The 22,295-nt window shown below is 40.4% G+C and overlaps 1 protein-coding gene across 11 annotated transcripts; it reads left to right on the top strand.

The window, feature by feature from the left end:
- Positions 1-504: 504 nt before the first annotated feature.
- golga2 (golgin A2) lies at positions 505-21,623 on the top strand. 11 transcript variants are annotated; one of them, XM_015942613.3, is made up of 28 exons: positions 505-632; positions 2,021-2,170; positions 3,725-3,793; positions 4,310-4,444; positions 4,723-4,769; positions 5,418-5,481; positions 5,966-6,025; positions 6,406-6,486; positions 6,915-6,953; positions 7,067-7,129; positions 7,435-7,528; positions 7,726-7,832; positions 8,040-8,098; positions 8,277-8,418; positions 8,722-8,811; positions 9,588-9,695; positions 9,779-9,866; positions 10,425-10,567; positions 10,694-10,912; positions 12,263-12,376; positions 12,557-12,781; positions 13,192-13,288; positions 13,490-13,581; positions 14,257-14,479; positions 14,594-14,755; positions 14,848-14,954; positions 17,651-17,837; positions 18,987-21,623. In XM_015942613.3, the coding sequence occupies exons 1-28, from the start codon at positions 540-542 to the stop codon at positions 19,253-19,255; spliced, it is 3,327 nt and encodes a 1,108-aa protein (XP_015798099.3). In that variant the 5' UTR covers positions 505-539; the 3' UTR covers positions 19,256-21,623. The 11 variants fall into 11 exon arrangements, with proteins under 11 accessions (XP_015798099.3, XP_015798105.3, XP_015798093.3 ...); XM_015942619.3 differs by having other exon boundaries at positions 5,415-5,481; positions 18,990-21,623; XM_015942607.3 differs by having other exon boundaries at positions 5,415-5,481.
- Positions 21,624-22,295: the final 672 nt, after the last annotated feature.

Here is a 22,295-nt window from a genome sequence, read left to right as displayed (position 1 = left end):
AACATGCTGGATAGGGGCCTTTGAAGGCCAAGGTTGAACATCTTCCATAAACTGTGTCTATGGTGAAAGCATTAAAATTCATAAATGGTTTTACTGTTACTCTAGTTTAGAAATGTCTAAATGTAAAGTTAATAAAAGACTCACTTTTGGATAAAATGTTTATTTTATTCATTGTGAGGGAAAATGTATCCTGTGACATTTTCCAAATCTTTGACATGCAGGTATTGCTTGCCTATTTGTTTTTAGCCTAAAGAAAAAGAAAGAGGAAAAAACCATCCCTGGATTATTTAAAACTGATGCATGTAATTCAACAAAATATATTATATTATATTATATTATATTATATTATATTATATTATTTCAGACCACAAAAATGATTTGATCAAACTGTTAAGGGAGTGTGGTTCAGTTTCTCAACCCCACTTCAGCTCACAGGGATGGCCGAGCTTCTGATAAAACGTGAAGCAAAAGCCTGGAAAACCTTAGGTATTTGGGGTTTGCGCCCCCTGTCGGCAGAGAGGCCTAGTAGCATCAATTTGATGACGTGGTTCGGTCGTCGAGCAGCAGCAGCAGAGAGCAGCAGGATGGCCGACCAGAGTAGACAAATTAAACTCGCTGCAGCTAAGAAAAAGGTAAAGTATTTTACAACTGCATTGGCTATATTTGACAGGCTGTACCTACCCTGTGTTTAGTTTGAATTTTTATTTTACCGTTGTTCTGTTAAATACTTCTTGACCTAGCATGGATGTTGACATTACACGTCGTCCAACCCCTTTGCTCGCGCGTCCGACCTCGCGCGGTCATCTTTGGGCTCAACGTTCAGGCGAGCCCGGTGTTTTCTTAAGGCCCTTTTAGCTCAGTTGCTAATGAGTGGTTGGCTACGTACGTGTGAGGGGGGAAAATACCACAGAAAAGCCACACGGCTGTTTGAGCAGTTTGCATAATCCATTTTTAAGTTACAAACATTTAAGATAATAAACAGTACAAGCTAGTTTTCGTTGAAACTCGGTAAGAGGAAGGAATGACGGGGACTGTTTTGACAGCTGACACCACTCTTCTGCCCAGCTTGGTGGCTCTGCTAGGTGTGTTTGAGCCTTGTCGGTGAGATGGCCTTATCAGTTGCTAGCTTAAGGAAATTCCTTGTCACCATTTTTTTTCTGCCTCACAAATGTAGGGGATGAGTTATCTTGACGTTTCTGTACGATTCAATCAGTATAAAAAATGGTTTCGCCAGTTGTGCTTATTATTCCCAGCTGTTAAAGGCCCCAAGCCCATGTATACATTCATATTTCACCGTCATTTAAAAGTTATGCGGACAGTTGTGTTTGGTCATGCTTCATTTGTTTCTGCTTTGCTTCCTGAAGGAGCCGGACTTGCTTGTAATCTCATGTTGTCTTGAACAAAAAGTAGCTTTTGAAGGCGTTCTTGGAGAGATCAGATGCTTTCAGACTAGGTTTTAGGAAAGTACTTGGTCATTTTTCACAATAACAGACAGTTTAGATAAATAAATGTATTTTTAAAGTGGTTATTTCTGCACTTGGTTAGTATTAGCCTGTTGTAAACACACTTTATTTTTATTTAAATGTTTGAATAAATAAATGCCAGATAAAAATTTTGATCCTCAAAGGGAGATTACTAAATAACTTGGCTTACAAGGCTGGATCAGCTGAAGGATGATGCTACCATGGTTCAGATACCTCATGCTAAACATGTTTAAGTATCAGTTTGGACTGTTTATTGAGTTTTCTACAATTAATTCAGTCTAAAAAAATAGCTAATACTGACTAAATGTATCGCAATATATTGTGATGTATTGTGTCGCTTCTCCTGTATCGTGATACGTATCGTATTGCCAGAATTTCACCAATACACATCCGTACTGAACAAACTGGAAAAATCTTTATAAAAAAATATTGAGAAATACTGCAAAAAATTAATTGAGCTCTGTAAGTTTTTTTGCCACCCCAAAATCCTTAAGAGCCAACTTGTATTTCCTGTTCCTTTCACATGTATTGCTCAGCTGAAGGAATTCCAGCAGAAGAGCTCCCCTGCTTCCATCGGAGGAGAGAGGGGGGTAGGAGGAAGTGGGGCAGGATTCAAGAAGAAAAGGAGGGTGAAGGAACCAAACCAAGTTGATGCTTCTTCAACAGACAGAGATTCTCCAGAAAATGTACGTCTGTCACTGCTTTTTGATTATTTTTTCCCAGAAATCCATGTGCTTAAAAATTCTAAAAGTTTTGCTTAAACTAATCCGGAGATATAATGAAATATTCTTACAATAAAACATTGGCAACCCTTTATTGTTTGTTTTTCGAGTTTCAGTGCTTTTGTAATTGATTTCCTGGCAGGTGAGCACAAATTATCTTGCTAACTGCAAAAGATACATTTGTGCCAGTTAATCATTACTGTCTATGATCAAAATTTGTAATGAAAGGTGGCGTTCACTTAAGATTCAAGTAGAAAGTTGAAATATCACATCAAATAGATGCAGCTAGTCTTAGTTGTAAATGGTAAATGTAAACAGGATGAGGAACAATCATCTCTTTACAGTTTGTAGAAAAGATGCATTCAGGAGAAAACAAATCCAAACAGTTGTGATTAGGTAATCATTTTAGCACTAAGAGTTGCAGCTTTTTTTCATATTTAATAATAATAATAATAAAAATAATACATTTTATTTAACAGCGCCTTTCAGGACACCCAAGGGCGCATTATAACAATGCTTTTAACAGAGCTATTGCTTTGTGATTTAACTATTTTTAAATGCAATAAGATGTGTGTAGAACCAAATAGTTGCCAGTCACATGTTGTGATTGGTGTTTTATTTTTTAGCCATATTTTCTTCCTACTACCCCATATCAGTGTTTTTGGTGTGGCTCTATCATAAATGGTTGTAACTGAAGTGAAGCCGACGGTATGCTCATGTGTACTGCTTTCAGACATCACATGCTCATAGCTCGGCTCAACTCGGTGACATTTGACCTGCATTTTTACTCAGTCTTTGGACAGCTGCTACTGTTCTTCTCACTGTAGTAACACTGACTTCAGCAGACATAAAGAAACTGAGTCGGTTACGTTCACTAGAAAAGGACGTACACTTTGCAGTAGCACTTACCTGTTGTAAGGAATTGCCAGGGTGTCCGTTTTTCTTATTTTTGTCCCAACCTGAACTTCCTGTCTCTGTTAACATCTTTTCTCTTCCCATTTCCTTCTGTAAGCCTTCTTCTGCCTCACTTTCATTACAGCCACTCAGTTCAGTGCCTTGTAAATGTATTTACTGGAGGGCCTTTTCACCTTAGTTTGTGTATTGGTTTCCAAGAGCTTAATTATATCTGATTAAATTTTTAACTTGCATGGCTTGATTTATATTAGGTCATTAAAAAACAGTAAACATACATTTTACAATCGAAGTCACCTTTTCAAATGGGACATTATGCTAAACTCACCATTTGCATTCTTTTGCCTTTACCTTAAGAAAAAAGTCATTTGTCCCCTTTAAACAAAAAGGAAACCATCAGGGTGGAATAAAAAAAAATTGACTGGGTTTTACTCTGTTGGACAGGATAGTAGTTCCCATGATTTTCTTTTTCCTGCACACTCGCATCTAGAGCTTCTCCCCCATGGTAGCTGCTTCTCTGTGCACGCTTGCTTGCCTCTGTCACTAGGTAAATTGTTCCTTGGCCTGTCTCTTCTCTCTCTTAGTCTCTGTTTCTTTTTGCTGTAGTTTGACAGTTTTCTGAAAGCACTTAGTCAGAGCAATGGAGTAGTCCTCCCACCTAATGGCACCTGTCAGGTGAGCCTCTGTCCCTCTCTTTCTGCTTTACTTGGTTTTCTTCACCCCTTTTAATGTAAAAACGTGTTTCTATTTTTTAATTTGCAACTTCTGCTCCATTTCCTTATTCTTGCATCACATGATAAACTTTGTCACATAGAAGTAGTCTTTCCTAGGCATTGCTTCTTTTAAACCCATCAAGAAAACTTTATACTGTATGTTGCACAAGTGTTTTCACTTTTTTGTCTCATAATTCATCTTAATAAAGTTTTTGGCGTTTCTTGTTAAATGCAAAATGTAGACATGCATCACTGGATTAACAAATGGTGTGCACGTGTGTGTGTGTGCGTGTGCTCATTTTTCAGTATTGCTTGCTTTTAAAAATAGTAATTTTCAATGTTGCATACACTGAGCTCATATTAAAATCATAGTTTCTAACCTAGTTAAATGTTTGGAACAGAAACTGTTGCAATGTCACTGTTGCCATTAGCTCTTGACAGTATAACAGTGTGTATTTGTGTGTGTGTGTTGTCGCAGATCTTTGCTGACATGGAGGCTGTGGGCTCTTCTGTTGCCCAGCTGCAGGAGGAGCCAAACAGCGAGCCTGTTAACCCCGCAAATGCTAACACTGCTACTAACTCTGAGTTTGTCAGTCACAACACTGAGCTGCAGGTGTGTGTGTGTGTGTGTGTGTGTGTCTCCTTTTATGCCCTGTTTCCACCTCTGCATTTTAAAACACATCTACCAGATTTACTTGCATCTCCATCAATATAAACCATCATGTGTTTATCAGGGGTGTTGATTACTTTACATAGTTTTTTCCCTTTTTTACATTTTAAGAGGAAGAATTAAAATGTTTTTTGACATGTTTTGTGTTCGTATTGTTAAATGTTATCATCTTTTCCTGTATCTATTTTTCTTTTTGCATTTTCTTTTCTATCCATATACAGGCCTTCTCTGACACCAATGGAAATGAGAGTTTAAAGGAGGAAAATAGGTGAGTTACCCCACTCAGATCTATCTCTGTTTTGTCACGATAATTCACATTTGATTTAAAGAAGATAGAAATTGATTGAGAGCTCTTGTAAAATGTTATCTGGGTTTCTTTTTGGATCTGGTTGTGTGTGTGTGTGTGTGTGTGTGTGTGTGTGTGTGTGTGTGTGTGTGTGTGTGTGTGTGTGTGTGTGTGTGTGTGTGTGTGTGTGTGTGTGTGTGTGTGTGTGTGTGTGTGTGTGTGTGTGTGTGTGTGTGTGTGTGTGTGTGTGTGTGTGTGTGTGTGTGCAGTTAAAATGTCCCATTTCTACCTATCTTGGATAAACTGGCACATTTTTAGCCCTAATCACACAGCTGCAGTGATTTCCTGTATTTTATCTCATTTTACTGTTTTTGGGAGTCACAAAAAGGGAAGGTCATCATGGAAAAGCTTAAGACTACATTAACTGTTTACAATAAATTGAAATACAACACCAAACTAACTTTATTTTAGCAGCACTTAATGGAAAGGGTTATTGACAACAGCCCCAACAGGCTTTAATTTCTCATTAATCCAGTTGATTTGATTTAAAGAGCCTTATTTTTGCTTGTGGTGTGAAGTGGTTGCTGTTGCTTTTCGGTTGGGTGTTTATGTGTGTCTCCTGTCCAGCAGACCGCTGTCTTCCACTGAGAGCCTGAGACAACTCTCCCAGCAGCTGAACGGTCTGGTCTCCGAGGTAAGCCGTTACACCCACCACTGTCCTCCTCTTTGTTATGCAGTGTTGGGATTTTATTACAAATACATCACCTCCTCTCAAGCAGTGTGTGTTGCATCTATTGGGAAGAAACTTCTCTCTTGTCCTTCCTTTTTTGATGACCTGAAGCAGACTGCTAGAGTTATCAGCCAGCTTATCTTCTCTGAACTTGTTTTTTGTTTTGTGACAATCAGAAGTACAAAATTTGCTTTTTGGTTTTGTTTTTAAAATGATTCAGATCATTGTCATTGTTACCAGTTCATATCTTACTGAGTTATTAGCCGAACTAATCACTGCTTTGCTGTGGCTTTTGGCTTGTAGCAGTGAATTTTTAAATGTTAATACTTATTTGTAAAATCACCTACGGTGGTGAAAGTTGGGCTGGGATGCAAATGAGGCCAGCTCAACCATGTTAGCCTACTCACACACTGATCACGTATAAATCATCCTTTTCTTGTTATTCCAGTCAACTGCTGCATACGTGAATGGAGAGAGTGCACCTTCAGTCAGTGAGAAAGAACTAGAGGTGAAAAGAAAACAAATTTCTTTTTCTTGATATTTCACCCTTGAGTTTTACTTGTTTGTTATTCCAGACGTTCTGGTCCCTGCCTGTATCTGTCTGTGGCTGTGCCACAGATACTGTTTCATTGTTACATGATAGTATCCTAATGCATGCATCAGTATCAGACTCCAGATTGGAGTTTTGTTTGTGTCACTTCTCATTGTGAAAATATTCTTTTATTCATCACCACCTATAGCAGTTCCATTGTTTGCTTTCATGTTAATCTTCTACATTTGAATATTTTTCTTGCTCCTGTGTTCTTTGTTTGACTTTAGTCACCACACTTTATCACTGTCTTTTTTTCTTTCCTTTTTGTTTCCCGGATGCATGCGTGCACGTGATAGAGTCGGAACCAGGAGCTGACAGCCGCCCTGGAATCTTGCAAGCTAACAAATTTTCAGCTCAATACCAACCTAGAGCAGCTGGTAAGAAGCTGTGTGTGTGTGCGTGTGTGTGCGTGCATGTTGTTAACCCTTTCCTCCCTTCTACAGTTATTTATTGTGACACACTTTGCATGCCATCATTTCTTTATTTTCTCATTTGCATCCTCTGCTCAGGTTTTTTTAAACTATTAATCCAAGCACCTGCAACACCAGCTGCCCTTTGAGTTCACATTTTGACCCTGACTGTCATTATCGTTTTGTTTTGGCATGAAAGTTGGGACTTGTTAAGCCAGCTTAGCCCTCTAATGACAATAGACTCAAAGTTTTGAACTGTTTTTTGTTTGTTGCACAGCAGTGTTGTTTCTAGCATGCAGATGAGATCTTTTGCAGTGTTTTATGATGTCTTTATGTTGAGACTGGGAAAGTATTTGTATTATTAAAGCCAAACTCCTAATTTGTCTGTTTGGCAGGTACAGCAATCCCAGGGACTCACAGATCAGCTACAGAAGGTTGGAGGATTTTCACACTCCTGCTAGAAACCTCATGTTTACTCCTAGATCATCTTTTTACCTTCTCGTCTTCTTGATGCTCACCTCCATCGTGTGCTGTTCTCTGCCTTCAGGAGCGAAAAGAATTTGAACAGAAATTTACGAAAGAGCAAGGAGCCATGCGGGAGCAATTGCAGGTGAATTCTCGTCGCAAAAAGGTTCTCTTGTTTTTGGCTGAATCGTTTTTTAGGATTCATGCGGTTGAGTCATAACAGGTCAAACTAGTATGGAGGTTATCTCTATTGTCAGTTGGTGCATTCATTTGTTATTGTTGTTTAAATGGAAAGAAGGCCTGTTTTCATCCTTTACATTCCAACTCTCCCATCCCCATCTGCTGCTTAAACATGTAATACTTTAGATTTAGGTTTAATTTGAGATTTGATCTTAATATAATCCAGTCGCATGAAGAAGCATCCTCTTTGTTTATCTGTCCTCTCCCAAGGTTCATATTCAGACCATCGGTATACTGGTATCGGAGAAATCTGAGCTGCAAACAGCACTACAATACACACAGCAGGCCGCTCGGCAGAAAACAGGTGTGTGTGTGTGTGTGGGGGTGTGTGTGTGTGTGTGTGTGTGTGTGTGTGTGTGTGTGTGGGTGTGGGTGTGGGTGTGGATGGGTGTGTGGGTGGATGGGTGTGTGTGTGTGTGTGTGTGTTTTGTATCTTCTGTCCTTACAGTTGCCTAATTTTGTGACTGTGTGTGTGTGTGTGTGTTATTTCTGAATTTGTAGGTGAAGTAGAGGAGCTTAATAACCGTCTGCAGGCAACAAAGCAGAGAGTTTCCGAGCTGGAGAGAACTCTGTCTACCGTCTCAACACAGCAGAAACAGTTTGAGAAGGTAGCATCATGCACCGAGTTCACTAATAATTAACTGTCTATATCAACAATTAAAGGCAAAATCCTGCAGGGAAATTCCTATCTATTGCATTGAAGCTGCAGAAAAATAACCCTCAAACAAGCATTTCACTTAATTCTCTCTTAAATATTGTTTTAAATCATATTTGTTTATAAAGTGTCACAAATTTGTTTTTGTTTTTTTCTTTAGCAAAACAAAGAACTTGAAAAGGAAAGAGACAGTTTGAGGCTTGAGATGTTTAGACTCAAGTAAGTTTTCACACAGATAACAGTTTTTTTTTTCTGTAGTTTTACAGCTGAATATTAGCAAGAATCCCCTCTCCACAGCTTATATTTAATATGTAATAATGCAACAGCTGAAATATGCAGACGCCTTAAATCCTGGAAGAATGTTTTAAGTAGTAAGTGATCTTGTGTGCTTCGACAGCAATGTGGGCGAAGAGGCAAAGCAGCAGAACTCTGAGCTGTCTGAGCAGGTAAAGCGGAGTACACAAGAAAATGCTGCGATGAGGCTGGAGGTAGAGGATCTGCGCAAGAGGTTAGAGATCACTGACCTCATGTTACAACAGGTATTATAAACATTTTCACATTTCATCTCATTTATCCGACAACGAAGTAGTCGAACGTTAAACACAGTTTTTAGACAAAAGCTTTTATTTGTTATTAATTTGTTTGGTAGCAAGTATTAGACGTTACTTTATTATGGTAGTCACTCATTACATTGGAACTTTTATCTTTGTTTTCTTGTTTTGACTCGTTCAATAGAGTGTAGAAATGGTAAATGTGCAATGGACAACGTAGAAACATGCTAATATAATTAAAATTGCCCTGGAATTAACATTTTACATATGATTTTTGGAATTTCTCCACAGTGCTCCAGCCAGTCAGATCCCACCAGTGCCAGCCAACAGGTCCAGTTACTGCTGGAAGAAAAGCAACATCTAGAGGCACAAAACCACCAGGTTTGGTTTTTAAATGCTATTTTCCTGTGTTACTGCATCATTTCATTCCTTGTATGTATTTAAGTAGATTTGAGTTAGGGCTGGGTGATATGGCCTAAAATCAATATCACGATATATTGGTGATTTCACCTCTTAACAATAAATGGACGATAACTACAGGTATGCGCAGAACCAAAGGTTGTCCACTAGATGGGGCTGTCACATGTATTACGTTGAGTCACATGTTTATGTTATGTTTATGGTACAGCTTCTAACCTAGGTCCACGTGGCAGGGGTGAGGTAGTGCTCACTCCTCATCCATGCCACGTGGACCTCAAGGGATAAACCATCAATCCTGCTCAATGGTCAACTTTCCTCGTGGGGTCACCCATAAAGACAGTGGGAGGGTTAAAGGCACATGAACATCACCAACCTACACACGTCTTTATATTTTTAATTATCACATTTATTGACATGGAAAAGTTATCTCGGTAAGAGTCAGAAATTTTGATAATGATAAATTTTCAAATTATTACCCAGCCTTAATTTGAGTTGAAGTTCTGAGTTACAACTCCACAAACGCCTAAACATCACCCATGGTCATTTTTTAAACTGACTAATATTGCCTGGGAAAATTTATGTATCACTCATTCTTATCAGCTCATTACTTGTTCATTATTGGTTTTCGGTTGACTGTGAAACATTAGATAGTTGTTTTATGAGAGATGTACGATTGATTGATCGTTACCATAAGCATGTATTTAGATAACAGGGTACCATTATCTCTGTGGTTGTAGCTAATGGAGTCCGTTGCCCAGCTGAAGACAGAAAGAGACGGGTATGTAGAACGGATCCAGGAGGAGGGACGAGTGTGGAAGGACAAAACAGAACAGCTGCTAATGCAGGTACAAGAGCACTAGCATAAATGACACACACAAAGTAATATTAATTAAATCCTAATTTATTTGTGTTTGTTCCTGTTTTGAAGGTATCTTTGGTGGCGGAGGAGCGGGACAGAAACATAAACCGGGTTATGGAACTGGAGGCCTCCATCGCTGAGCTTCAGAATGCTGCAGGTGAGAGTTGCTTTGTCCTCTCATGCTTCATGTTTCATCCAGTCGCAAAATCTGTGTGATGCAAACATCTGGATTGGTGTTTTATTTTTTAAAAGCCTTTTGTTTTCATTCAGGGCAGAATAGACTATGCTACTCATGACTGATTAAAGGAATAATTGTTGCTAAGCTGAAACGAAACTCAAAAATTATTATTTTTCTCAGATGTTTTTCCTTGATGTTCGATGATTATTCCATGCAGGTCTTTAGTGTTTAATCATGCAACATGCTAGTCTGAACCTCATGAGAGCCACTTAATATGAGGCTTTTTCAATTATTTCTAATCGTTTTTTTTTTAAATGCCAAAAATGCACTTTTATATCCTTCTGTCATTTCTTATGCCTAAAATTGTGTCTCCAAACATTTACCGTGTTTTATAGTAATAGGTTAGTCCTAAATTTTGTTTGAAACTAAGCAATAAAAATGTTGAAGATTAAATATTGGGAATAAATAGGTTAAATTTGGTCTGGTATATTTCCCTGTAAATGTGTCACTAAACCTGATATTTCTGTTATTTTTAAGCGTTATTATCTGTGGAGAAAGAAGTTGTAGGTGCTGCAGAGCCTTCGTCCTCAGAACCATCAGAGAGAGAGGTGGCTCTTCAGAAAGCTCTCGCTAGTTTACAACAGGAGAAAGATTCTTTAACGGCACAGTACCAGGCTCAGGTAGGCATCAGGTTGCTTTATCTGAAGATATTGGTCCATAAATCAATTCAATGTCCCATCATATTTTAGTTTTTGGTCATTAGTGAAGGTTTTGGTTCATCTGAACCCTCTGTATATTTCCACCAGCTTCGAGACAACGAGCAGCTAAGTCGTCTGTGTGCTGAGCAGGAGGCTCGTCTGGGGGAGATGGAGCATCAAGTGGAGAGCCAAGCCCAGGAGGCAGAAGACCGCCGCCGCATGTTGGAGGATGTTCAGTCAGACAAGGCCACCATAAGCCGGGCTCTCACCCAGAATCGTACGCTGAAGGACCAGCTGGCGGAGTTGCAGAACGGCTTTGTCAAACTGGTGAGGCTGAAATTCTGACCTTTTATTTTGTTGAATTACCGTAAATCCTCTAATACAGGCCCGGGCCTGTATTTGACTCAAGCTCATCAAGCTCCAGGCCTTTATTGGAAGGAGGACCAGAATTAGAGGCAGGCCTCAATTTCTATTTGAGCAAAATGAACTAATGGTTCGCTGGAGTTTTTGGCAATTAAAATTGCGCCCACATTTTCAAAGTTAAACACATTTCTTTTAACAACGGTAGTTTCTGCTTCCGCCCTCTCCCCCCTCCCCCTGCGCAGCGGCCGCAAACTCACTGATGCGCCTGCAGCCTCTCAGAGTTCCTGCTGCTCTAAACATTAAAATAATTATTTCATTTTCTGTTCCTCACTTCTGATTACCTTCAATGGTGTCTGTTTGTTGCAACCACCAGGTACAAATCTAACTTGTTTTTATTTGACTATTTTTCTGTCCTGTCTGTTTATTATCTTCCTGCATCTCCTCTCAGTCCTAAAGAAAAACTGCTACCTGGGTTCATATATATATTCACCTTATGAGTTACCTTTTGAGCTGCAGTTCTGAAAGATCTACCGACCGCAAAAACAGCGGAGTGCTCGCTGCTTGGCGGCCGCATCAGTGATCGGTGCGTCACTGGATGACAAGGTGATGCGCCCCGCTCCACAGCGAAACACATCAGGCGCAAATAAAAGACAGAAAACATTAAAGGAAATGAACTGACATGAACAATCGCGTGTCAGTACCGACGCTCTGGCACAGCGCGTTGCCCCCCCCCCCCCCCCCCCCCCCCGAGCGCAGGAGCTTGTCACCTGCTGACAGCAGGCTGCTGTCTTTTCCGAGGGCTGCATCTTGACGGTCATTTTCATGTGACAGCGACTAGTCGATGACAGGCATAAGTCCCTATAGTGAAGTCGACTAGTTCATACAACCCCTATTGCTCCCCAGTGTTCTGCAGCATAATCAGCACGTTCTCTTTGAACTTGATATCAAATTTTCGCCTCCTCTTCATCTCCGCACGGTTAAAGTTACCCTCGCGGTCTATCACTGGCAAATCAAAAGTGAGACGATGACACAACCGCCCCCTGTACTTGCTTGTTACCACATTCCACCCGGCCACAATAAGAGACCGGCCATTATTCACCTCCGCCGACTCCGACACCGGCCAAAATTGGAGACCCGACCTTTAATTGAATACCAGCCTTTATTAGAGGATTTACGATATGTAGTTCCTCTTTTTTCCTCTTTCAGTGATTCCAAGAATTTTTTTTTGTAAGTTTGTCTTCCTTGATGTTCTTCTTTTGCGTGTGTGAGTTTGTGTCATTCAAAAGATTAAAATCAAATTTCTTCATCATGTAGACCAACGAGAACATGGAGCTGACCACTGCCATCCAGTCAGAGCAGCACGTTAAAAAGGAGCTGGCACGCCGGATGGGTGAACTTCAGGAGGAACTGCACAACATCAAAGAGCAGGTCATTTCACTGCACTTTTACACTAATATGAGACAAAACTAACTCATTTGTCCTGTCATTAGTTTATAATGTGCACCACTTTTCTGCAGCTTATATTAACACAATTGCAGATGGAGGTAGGGCTTAAAAGGATCTTCTACATTGTGGTGCTGACATCCTTTTGCCTTTCTTTTCCTCCAGCTGGAGCTGAAGGGTCAGGAGACTCAAGGTCTCCTAGAACAGCGAGATCAGCTGGTGGCCCATCTGCAGCAGTACAGCGCTTACTACCAGGCTCTGGCCTCAGAGAGAGAACGGATCCACCAACAGTATCTGCAGCAGAGCCAGCTCATGGATCGGCTGCAGCACGACGAAAGTCACAGCCGTGCACAGCTGGACATCAGCCAGAATCAGCTCAAACAAGCACAGGTACATGCTGTACAAACAACATCGTCTTATTAAAACAACCATGTCCAGTTAAATACTGACCTTTTATTTACATCAAGTCTGTGGGTGTCAGGCATCTGACGATGACTTTCATTTCCTATTTTCATTGTTATTGGGAAGATTTGTCATTTTATTACCATGATGTCTTCATAAGAATCAATTGTCAGAATAAAAGGAGAAATTAGTCAAATAAAATCCTATTTGTTGCAACAAAATGTTAAAACACAACTGGAATATTCCGTGGAATAAATCAAAGTGGTAAAAATGCATATAAGACATTTATGTCCTTTTTTGATTTCTACTGTTCTGGTTTTTACCTCTTGACCACTTTCTGATACCAACACACTCACAGGTGTTTGTATCTGAGTGATGTTGTGCGTTTGCTGTTGCAGGAGCATTTGGAACAGTTGGTCAGAGACAACCAGCAGCTCAAGACGGAGGTTAAGGAGCTGCTTAACAGCTCGGCCCTTGAGACGTTCAGAGACCAAGGTGTGTTTTCTTCTTTCTCTGTGTGTGTCCTCACATTAGAACAATGTACCGTTGACTTGATGAAGATTCCTGAAAATTCAGTATGATCTACAATAGCAGCAATGCTGAACATCTCCATGTAAAGGAGCTTTGTAGTTGTTACCTGGGGTGTTTATGAAGGGTCTTTGTGAAGTGTTTGATTTAATTTTCTGTGTAATTTAGGAGATGGAGTGGAAAATCAATCGGAGCAGGAGAGCCCTAAACAGTCCTCATCCATTGTCATTCCAGAAGACTTTGAGAGCCAGCAAGAGATGGTAAGATGTCTGATAAACTCTTTTCTTTGTTTGTGGATCAATATAAAAATATGTTCCAAGTTGTGAGGATGACACTTATCTGATATACTATACATTACACCAAGAGGGCAAACATGTTGGATCAAGTAGCGTCAGGCTGCTTTTTAACTCAGTCGCTGCCAGCCGTTTCCTGATCGGTAAAGCCTTTCACTGCCAGCATTTCTCACCGTTTTTTTTTTGAGTCACAGAACGTTGCACGCTAGGATGATGTCAACACCAAAACAACCAAAACAAAGAGTAGACTCACCTCTTACATCAGGAAGAATCTGTGCGTTTCGAGCGTTATCTGTTCTTTCATAACCCGTTGTTGAATTGTGATCGGCAGAAGCTTTTCCGGTTCGTGCATCACTTTTTTTACAGCAGCGACCCAAAACAATGTCCTGATCTCCTAACACAATGGATTCTCTGCTTCCTGATCACGTGACGTGTGACGTATGCGGATGAAGATCGGCTTTGGAGCTGAGATGTTTGTTCTCACAGTGCGGGGGCTCGTTCCGATGCCCACACCGTAAAAAAATGCAAATGATGACTTTTGTCGTCAATGGCAGTGAATGAGTTAAAATGAATCTCTTTTCCAAACCTTGAACATCAAAGCTCCACCTCAACACCTCTGCTGACACTCTGATCCCTCAACAGGAGGACTTTATTCGTGGTGCTCTGGCACAGCTAGAAGCTGAACGAGATGAGGTCAAGCAGTTACTGAAGGAAGAGCGCAGGCTCCACTTGGCGGCCCGGCAACAAGCCGCTGTGGCACTCCGGCTTGAGCAGCAACATCTAAACTACAGACCTGTTCATGAAAATGGTCAGGACCAGAATCAGGACCAGCACACCCATTGTGAACACGGCCATGAACTCCCAGGTTAGACACAATTAAAGTGGTTTGTATTGGATTTCACCAGGACTGCACCACTCTGACGAGTAAATTAATGTGACTCGCTTTTAACGTTCTGTGATTCCGTGTTAAACCCTCCAGATGGAGGCGTCCCAGTGGAGGTACATCAGGCTCTACAAGCTGCAATGGAGAAGCTTCAGCAGCGTTTCACCTCCCTGATGCAGGAGAAAGCTGATCTGAAGGAGCGGGTTGAAGAACTAGAGCACCGCTGCATTCAGCTGTCTGGAGAGACCGACACTATAGGTCAGGCTGGACATTAGCGTCATGCTGAAAATCCCTTTTAAATTTCGATTTGGTGTATATTCACCATTACTGTGTGCCTGTTTCTCCTTTAGGGGAATACATCGCCCTGTACCAGAGTCAGCGAGCCATCATGAAGCAGAAGCACCAAGAGAAGGAGCAGTACATCAGCATGCTGGCCCAGGACAAGGAAGAGATGAAGGTTGTATAGTCACTCGTGTGGATGCAGGTGTTTTTACCTGGTTGGAAAATGTTTTACTGTAAATATAATAAAATTATAATTAGCACTTAAAAAGTTAACGTGTTATCGTGAAGCAGTATCTGTGTGTACAGGAGCATCTGTTTGATTAGAAAACTCAGGCCAGACGCTTCCAAGACACAGCCAGTGTTAAGCCTGATTCATGCTTCTGCGTCAGTGCGGAGACACGCAACGCCATTATCTGTCCTTGCGGGCCTGCTGGAGAGTCCCTGCTAGGACGGATGGAGTCGAGCTCTCTTTTCTAAGCATCCATCCGTCAAGACGGAGAATGCAAGCTTGTGATTGGTCAGGGTACCGCTGTCGTCTACACCGCCGCCATTGCTCCCTCAAAAAAAAACATAAAGAGAGCCGAGGATAACTAGCGGCAGACACGAAGAAGCTTTAAGAATACCTCGTGAAAAAACTCCAAAAACATGAACGTTTAATTCCCCCGTGACTGGAGGAGTAAAAAGATATGCAGCAAGCATTTTTTTGTGGACGGAAATGACAGGAAACGTGGGTTTAGAGGTGGAGAGCCCATGAAAAGGTGGAGGAGAATGAGAGACAAATTTGTCTGTGTTAAAAAGTCTCCAAAAAACAATATAAACACACTATCTTGGACCGGATACATGACAGGATACCACAGAACAGCGCTACACCCTCTGTTGTCCTGGCGGGGAATTGCTTTCCAACACTCCCCAGGAGACGGAGAAGTATGAGGTCAAATGTCTCCGCCCGTGCGTGTCTCTCCCTTTTGGAGCTGACGGAGAAGCATGACTCAGGCTTTAGTGCCAGATTGTGTTGCTGCGTCAGAATCATCGACATATAAATATTGGACAATGGGTTTCCATAGGCACCAATAATACGTTTTTGAGCCAAAATGGGAGGTGGCCACCACCGCCATTTTGACCGTGTCACAGGTTCCGTCAAGCCCAGACAATTCCACAAAAGGGAAGAGAGGTGGAGCTGAGGGTGTGGCTGTAAGGCTGGGATCAACTGACGACACCCGGTCGAACTAGCTACAAGCTAACCTGAAGCTAACGCGGAGGTGGGAGCTAAGCTAACAGAGGTAGCAACCTAGCTACAACCGGAGTTAACTGTGCACAACACCAGAGCTTCTGAGTCAGAGATACGCTGGGCTGACCGCTGGGTAAAACCGGGTGGAACACAGAGATCTCCCGAGAGCTGCTGAAAGCCGGCAGCCCGCACAGCAGACAGAAGCCGCGATCAGACAGAGATGCGCCGAGCTGCGGGGAGGGGAGAACCGGGTGGAAAACATCGGTCTCCCGAGAGCTCCACAAGCTGATAGTCGGAACCCAGCTCCACCAACATGTTATATTTCCACCCATTTTCTAAAGTGCAACATTATGTTAAATGCACTGGGTTTTACCCTATTACATTTAAATTTCATGGTTAAACAGTACATGTTAAAATCTAAGCTCAGCTCGGCAGTGACCTAAAATACATAAATATAATTTTACTTACAGAAAAAAATGAAGTGCTGACTCCTTGGACGCTCTATTAGTGCAATTAATGCCACAGCAAGTCATTTTGTCCAACAATTGCACAAATAATATCCAAAAAAGAATACACAAACACAAAGACTAAAAATCCCGGAACAGTTTCCAGGCCAGGCCGAGGCTCTACTGAGGCTTTTCCCCAGAGCTAGCTCTGCGGTCACGTGGGTCTGATGCTCATTAATTATTCAGAATTTTAGGTCATTTAATAAACTTAAACAGAAGAGTGACTAAAAAATTCACCCCCCTCAGAGTTGTCATGATTGTAAACTAGATCTATTAAACCTAAAACATGTTTTGGTACCAGGCTGTAAACATGTTTATTTCTGCTATGAAATTGGTATTTTTAACATGGGAGTCAATGAGGATTTGCTCGCTTCTGACACCAGCCCCCAGCGGATGAGGGTGGAACTGCAATTTTTGGTACTTCCGGGTTGGGCTCAATTTTTGAGACGCATTGTGGGGGCTTGGTCAGAATGCAGGCGGTAAAAACTGCTGCCACCTAGCTGTCGGAGTTTGATTTGCACCACACAAAAAATATAGTAAATGTTTGCTTGGAAACTTCTACGTAAAAAATTGATTCACGGCTTTTAAATATCGATTAATTATCAACACGCTTAAATATCCCAATATTTACTTGTAGCAATATACAATACAGTAAATTCAGTTATGTAATTAGTGTAACAAGAGATTTTCATAACATTTTCAAAGAAATCTGGTCTCAAATTGAATGTTTTCCTTTCTTTTGCCTCTCTTTGCATTTTTCATCCCACACTTGATCGATGAAAATATATGAAAAACTAAAATGGGGAATGATACATACATTTCTACAGATGCTTGTTGTATAATATGCTGTAAACGATAATAAAGGAACATAAAACAAAAAGAAAAGTAAAATAAATTTCTAAAACATGAGAAGCATGAACTTTATCATGTTACCTACATTTATAATTTGCAATTAATTTGATAATAATCACGTATTAACTATGAAACTCATGCGATGAATTGAACATTTTATTAAATGTCTTTATTTAGATTGATACTGTGCAGCCTAAATTTCTCATTAAAGCTTGGTTTATTTTAACAGTTTTAGAATTAAATGTAGTGTTTCCTGTTCACTGATGCTTACCTCTGATCTATTAGGTCAAACTAGCAGAGCTGCAGGATCTGGTCATGAGGCTGGTGGCTGAGAGGAACGACTGGTACAACCGCTACGCTGGAGCTGTAGCCAACATGGGGGCGGTCAACCCAGACCTGCTTCCTGTTGGACAGGACCACTCTCTTTCAGAGCACCAAACAGGATCTGAGGTTCACGCCGTCAGTGGAGACGGTGAGCACTAGTAGATGCACTAAATCACTAACTGAGCGCTGCAATTTCAGCTTCGTTTCTCTTTTTAGTGGCACTGTTAAAGTAAAAGTCCAATTAGTTATCACACACTGATGAAATTCATCTCTGCGTTTGACCCATTCCCTTGAGGAGCGGTGAGCTGTAGCTGTGGCTGCGCTCAGGAACTATTTGGTGGTTTAACCCCCCCCCCCCCCCCCAATCCAACCCCGCAAAGCTGAGTGTCAAGCAGGGAGGTATTGGGTCCTATTTTTAAAGTCTTTGGTACGACCCAACTCTACTAGAACCACGATCTCTTAGGGCTGGGCAATAAATCGAAAATTTATCCTTATCGAAATTTCTGACTCTTATCGAGATAAATTTTCCCATGTCAATAAATTTGATAATAAAACAATGAAAATTTGTGTAGGTTGGCAACGTTCATGTCCATTTCAGATGCTATACCACCTTGAGTCACATAAAAATGTGATTCAACATAATACATGTGACAGCCCCATCTAGTGGGCTGCATGGTGGAGCAGTTGTTAGCACTCTTGCCTGGCAGCAAGAAGGTTGCAGGTTCGAAACTCGGCCCTGGCCTTTTTGCGTGGAGTTGCGTGTTCTCCCCATGCATGCGTGGGTTTCTTCCAGGCACTCCGGTTTCCCCTACAGATCACAGCATGACCTACAAGTTAAAAATTGTACGTCGCTTTGGATAAAAGCGTCTGCCAAATAAATAAACATAAACATAGAGGACAACTTTTGTTTCTGTGCATACCTGTAGTTATCGTCCATTTATCGTTATCGAGGTTAAATCCTCACTATATCGTGATACTGATTTTAGACCATATCGCCCAGCCCTATCAGACACTCTACCTCTAGGCCTCTGAGAAGGTTGGTGAGACGTTCTTAGATTTCTAGTGGTTCTCATTTAATTTTTGATTAATTCAGGCTTCAAAAAGGCAAATTTGGTGAATGGAATCTTTAAACTGACCCTTTACAAAATGGTCCAATAATTTTGTCTGTATTAAAGTGACAGAAAACGTGATGCTTTTGCTCAGGTGCTCTTGTAACAACAACACATTGTCATTTTCAGACAGATTGTGAATTTCTTCTATATATTTGCAGAGGTTCACTAGTTTTTCTTTTCCACAGAAGCCATGGAGGTCATCCCGCTGTCTGAGCCTCCCAATGGTCTTGAAGCTTCATCATCCCAGACGCTATCACGTGGACTTGTTCAGACTGAATCCAAACCACTGGGGCCAAAGGAGGATGGCACAGCCTGGCAAATCATGCAGCTCCTCCAGGAGATCCAGAACCCACAGGGGGCTCAGAGGTCACCCCACTTCCTAGGAGAGAACCCTTGCATCCCGTTCTTTTATCGGCCTGACGAGCAGGATGAAGTCAAGGTCCTGGTGGTGTGAGCTGTGGACATGTCCTGAGATGTTAACCCCTACAGTTTACCACATTTGTAGCCTCTTGATCAGATTTACAAATGCTCCTTACAGAGTTTGACTCCTTAAAACTGGTCAGATTTAGGAAAAATGTGTCCAAGTTACGTTGAGTCGCCCCTTTTTGTTATCATCCCTTTTGTTTTTTTTAATTATTTTTTATGTGAGTTAATCATTCTTCTTAAATGCAAATTGATTAATCTCGAATTTTGAATTCGTGTCACCCATCTCACACAAATGTGCAATAAAACAGGGCGTCAGTTGGTCCCCTCGCTGGTACAGTCCCTAAAGAACTGTAAAGAACTTTAAATTAGTGACTTTTTTTACACGCAAATGTTTCTTTCCTCACTGCACACATGCCAAAGAGCAGCACCACAACTGAATGTATTAACCCTGATATTTACGTGTGTGTGTGTGTGTGAGAGAGGGAGAGAAATGTGAAGAGGACGGTGCAGAGATGGGACGTCAGTACGGCTGGCCTAACTAATGAACGCAGACTGGTGAAGCTAGGTCAGAGCTGGATGAAGTTACTCAGTCAAGTTCAGGCAGAGACGAGGGCGCCGGTGGTTCAAAAACCACCATGTTCATTTTTTATTTTTGTTTTGTGTCCAACACTGAAAATAACTGGCCTTTCTACATCTACCGTTCATAGCTGTGAAGTGTTTTTGTTTCGTGGTGTTTTAAACATCTGCTTGAGACTGAGAACAGCCACCACCATTACAAACTGGTGGTTGATCAGATTAAATAAGGGCATAGATGCAATTTAAAGACCCCATCAAGTTTAAAAAAAATTAATTAAAGTTGGTGGTATTTTGGACTTTACCTTCCAGGTTTGGGCTGCAGGCTTTTATTTTATTTTTTCAGTTTTAGCATAAATATGAATAAACGCATCGTGTGCTCCATCAGCACAAACCGGTCTCATTCCAGTCAACCATCTCAGAGAGAACCACTTGTTTCATGGGGTCTAGCTTTGTAAAAATACACTATTATAATTTTTGTTACTGCTGGTTCTTCATATCAAAAGATGATTTAATGCACACCTTAAACAACTGTATATGTGTCTGTGGGTGTGGGTTTATTTAGCCAAAATTGCATCTTTTGTACTTTTTTGTTTATTTTTTATTTTTTGCTAGATTTCTATCAGATTATTTACGTACGATTGCACTAAACCTGTACAAAGCTTCTCATTCAGCTCCGTTTGAGCTGTGAAGTTTCTGCTTTTAGAGAACGAGAATCTTATGAAGCTTCACGTTGAGGATTCTGCTGAGTTGACCTGAAACTTTAGTGTGTGTGTGTGTGTGTGTGTGTGTGTGTGTGTGTGTGTGTGTGTGTGTGTGTGTGTGTGTGTGTTGCACTCTGAGGATGGGTTTGGTGTATAAATGCATATAGGAGCTAATCCAATGGCTAGCTTCTCCATAGGTGAGGGACCAATCTGTTTTTGGGAGAATGTTAACTTGCATTTAAATTGTTCACTATTATTTTAGTTAAAAACGTCTAATATAAACTATTTAGGGCATTAAAGAAACCTGAAGGATTATAATCGAAGCCGTGCATCATTTTAAACAAAAATTAGACCATTTTGATTCAGATTAGATCCTTTCACAACTATTAAATTTTTATTTTTTGCTTCTCTTGAATGTCTCTGAATTTTGAGATGCTGTGAAATTGCACACTTATTTATCATTGGAGCAAAGTTTTGAACATTTGGTACTTGAGTCGTAGCAAAAGGAAAAACTTTTTAGGGAAAGTAAAGAAAGTCAACCCTAAATCCCAACAAACTCCATTGTGCTCAAATGTAAAATCCCCTTTTTTTGTTCTATCATTTTATTTTTCATTCCTTTTCTCTTTGGGGGGCTGGGGTGTAAACATTAAAACATGCTTTCCTTTGTGCTGTGTGGAATAAAAATGTGGATGAAAGGATTTCAGATGCTTTCTGACTTACTGCTAATATATGTAATTAAAACAGAAGAAGCATCTACCAAGGCGGTGTTGTACATACTGTAACTGTGTAACATATTGTATATTTGTTACGCCTGATGCGTGTTTGGTTTTTGGGGGGCGGAGCTACAGTTGCCACATTTCCTGGCAGTCAGGACTATATCTTAAGTCCAGATTTAGAATGTTGGTGGCCGTGATTTAATACAAAGGTTGGCAAAAGAAGAAGAAAATATTTATTTGGAATAAGTTAGTATCTCATCTGATCAGTTTTAATAGAAACTTGAAGCAAGTGTTGGCTGGTGGAGAATGAAGGAGTGATCTGATTTGTTTGAGTGCTGCTCATTGATTTTTTTTTTTGAGTATTATTTCCTGCCCTTCTGAAATAAACTGATTTAGCAACATAGCACTGTGTCTTCATTTGTTATTGTGATGCACAGGCGTTGTGCAGTAAAAAATATTCCACTAAAACACTTGAACTATCAGGTGTTCTTTTAGCGACCTCTCAAAATTTTTGAAGATGTAGTTTTAATCTTTTTCATATTTTAAAAATATGAAATGATTAAAAAAAGAAAAAAACTGATTTCCTGGCTTAAAGTAGGGACTGAAAATTTGTTCAAGTGATAGAAAATGACCATTCACTTTACAAGGTGATGTTTAATTATGGAGCTAGGATTGGGACAATATTATAATATTGTCCCAATATGTTACATGTATACATGTAACTTGTATCAATTTTTGTAACTTGTAACATGTTTTGTAATTGTAACTTTCACTTTGTAGCATGTAACTCATGTTTTGTAACATGTAACTTTTGTAGCATGGAATTCACGTTGTGTAACATGGTACAAAACAAAAGTTAAATGTTATTAAATAAAAGTTACTGTTACAAAACTTGAATTACATGCTACATGTAATATTGTTCCAATTCTATTTCCATATTTAATCATGTTTTACTTTATTCATGTTTTTCTCTGCTCAGTGCAGACAAAGTGCTGTAATAATATGTCATGGGATAACAGCAGTAAGATAAAGTGACTGTGACACAAGAGCTAAGTGCTCACCTCGTAATCAGAAT

The sequence above is a fragment of the Nothobranchius furzeri genome, chromosome 6, assembly GCF_043380555.1.
Source record: "Nothobranchius furzeri strain GRZ-AD chromosome 6, NfurGRZ-RIMD1, whole genome shotgun sequence".
NCBI classification, from domain to species: Eukaryota; Metazoa; Chordata; class Actinopteri; order Cyprinodontiformes; family Nothobranchiidae; genus Nothobranchius; species Nothobranchius furzeri.
Note: the sequence above shows the minus strand (reverse complement) of the source record. Positions and strands in the feature narration are given on the sequence as shown.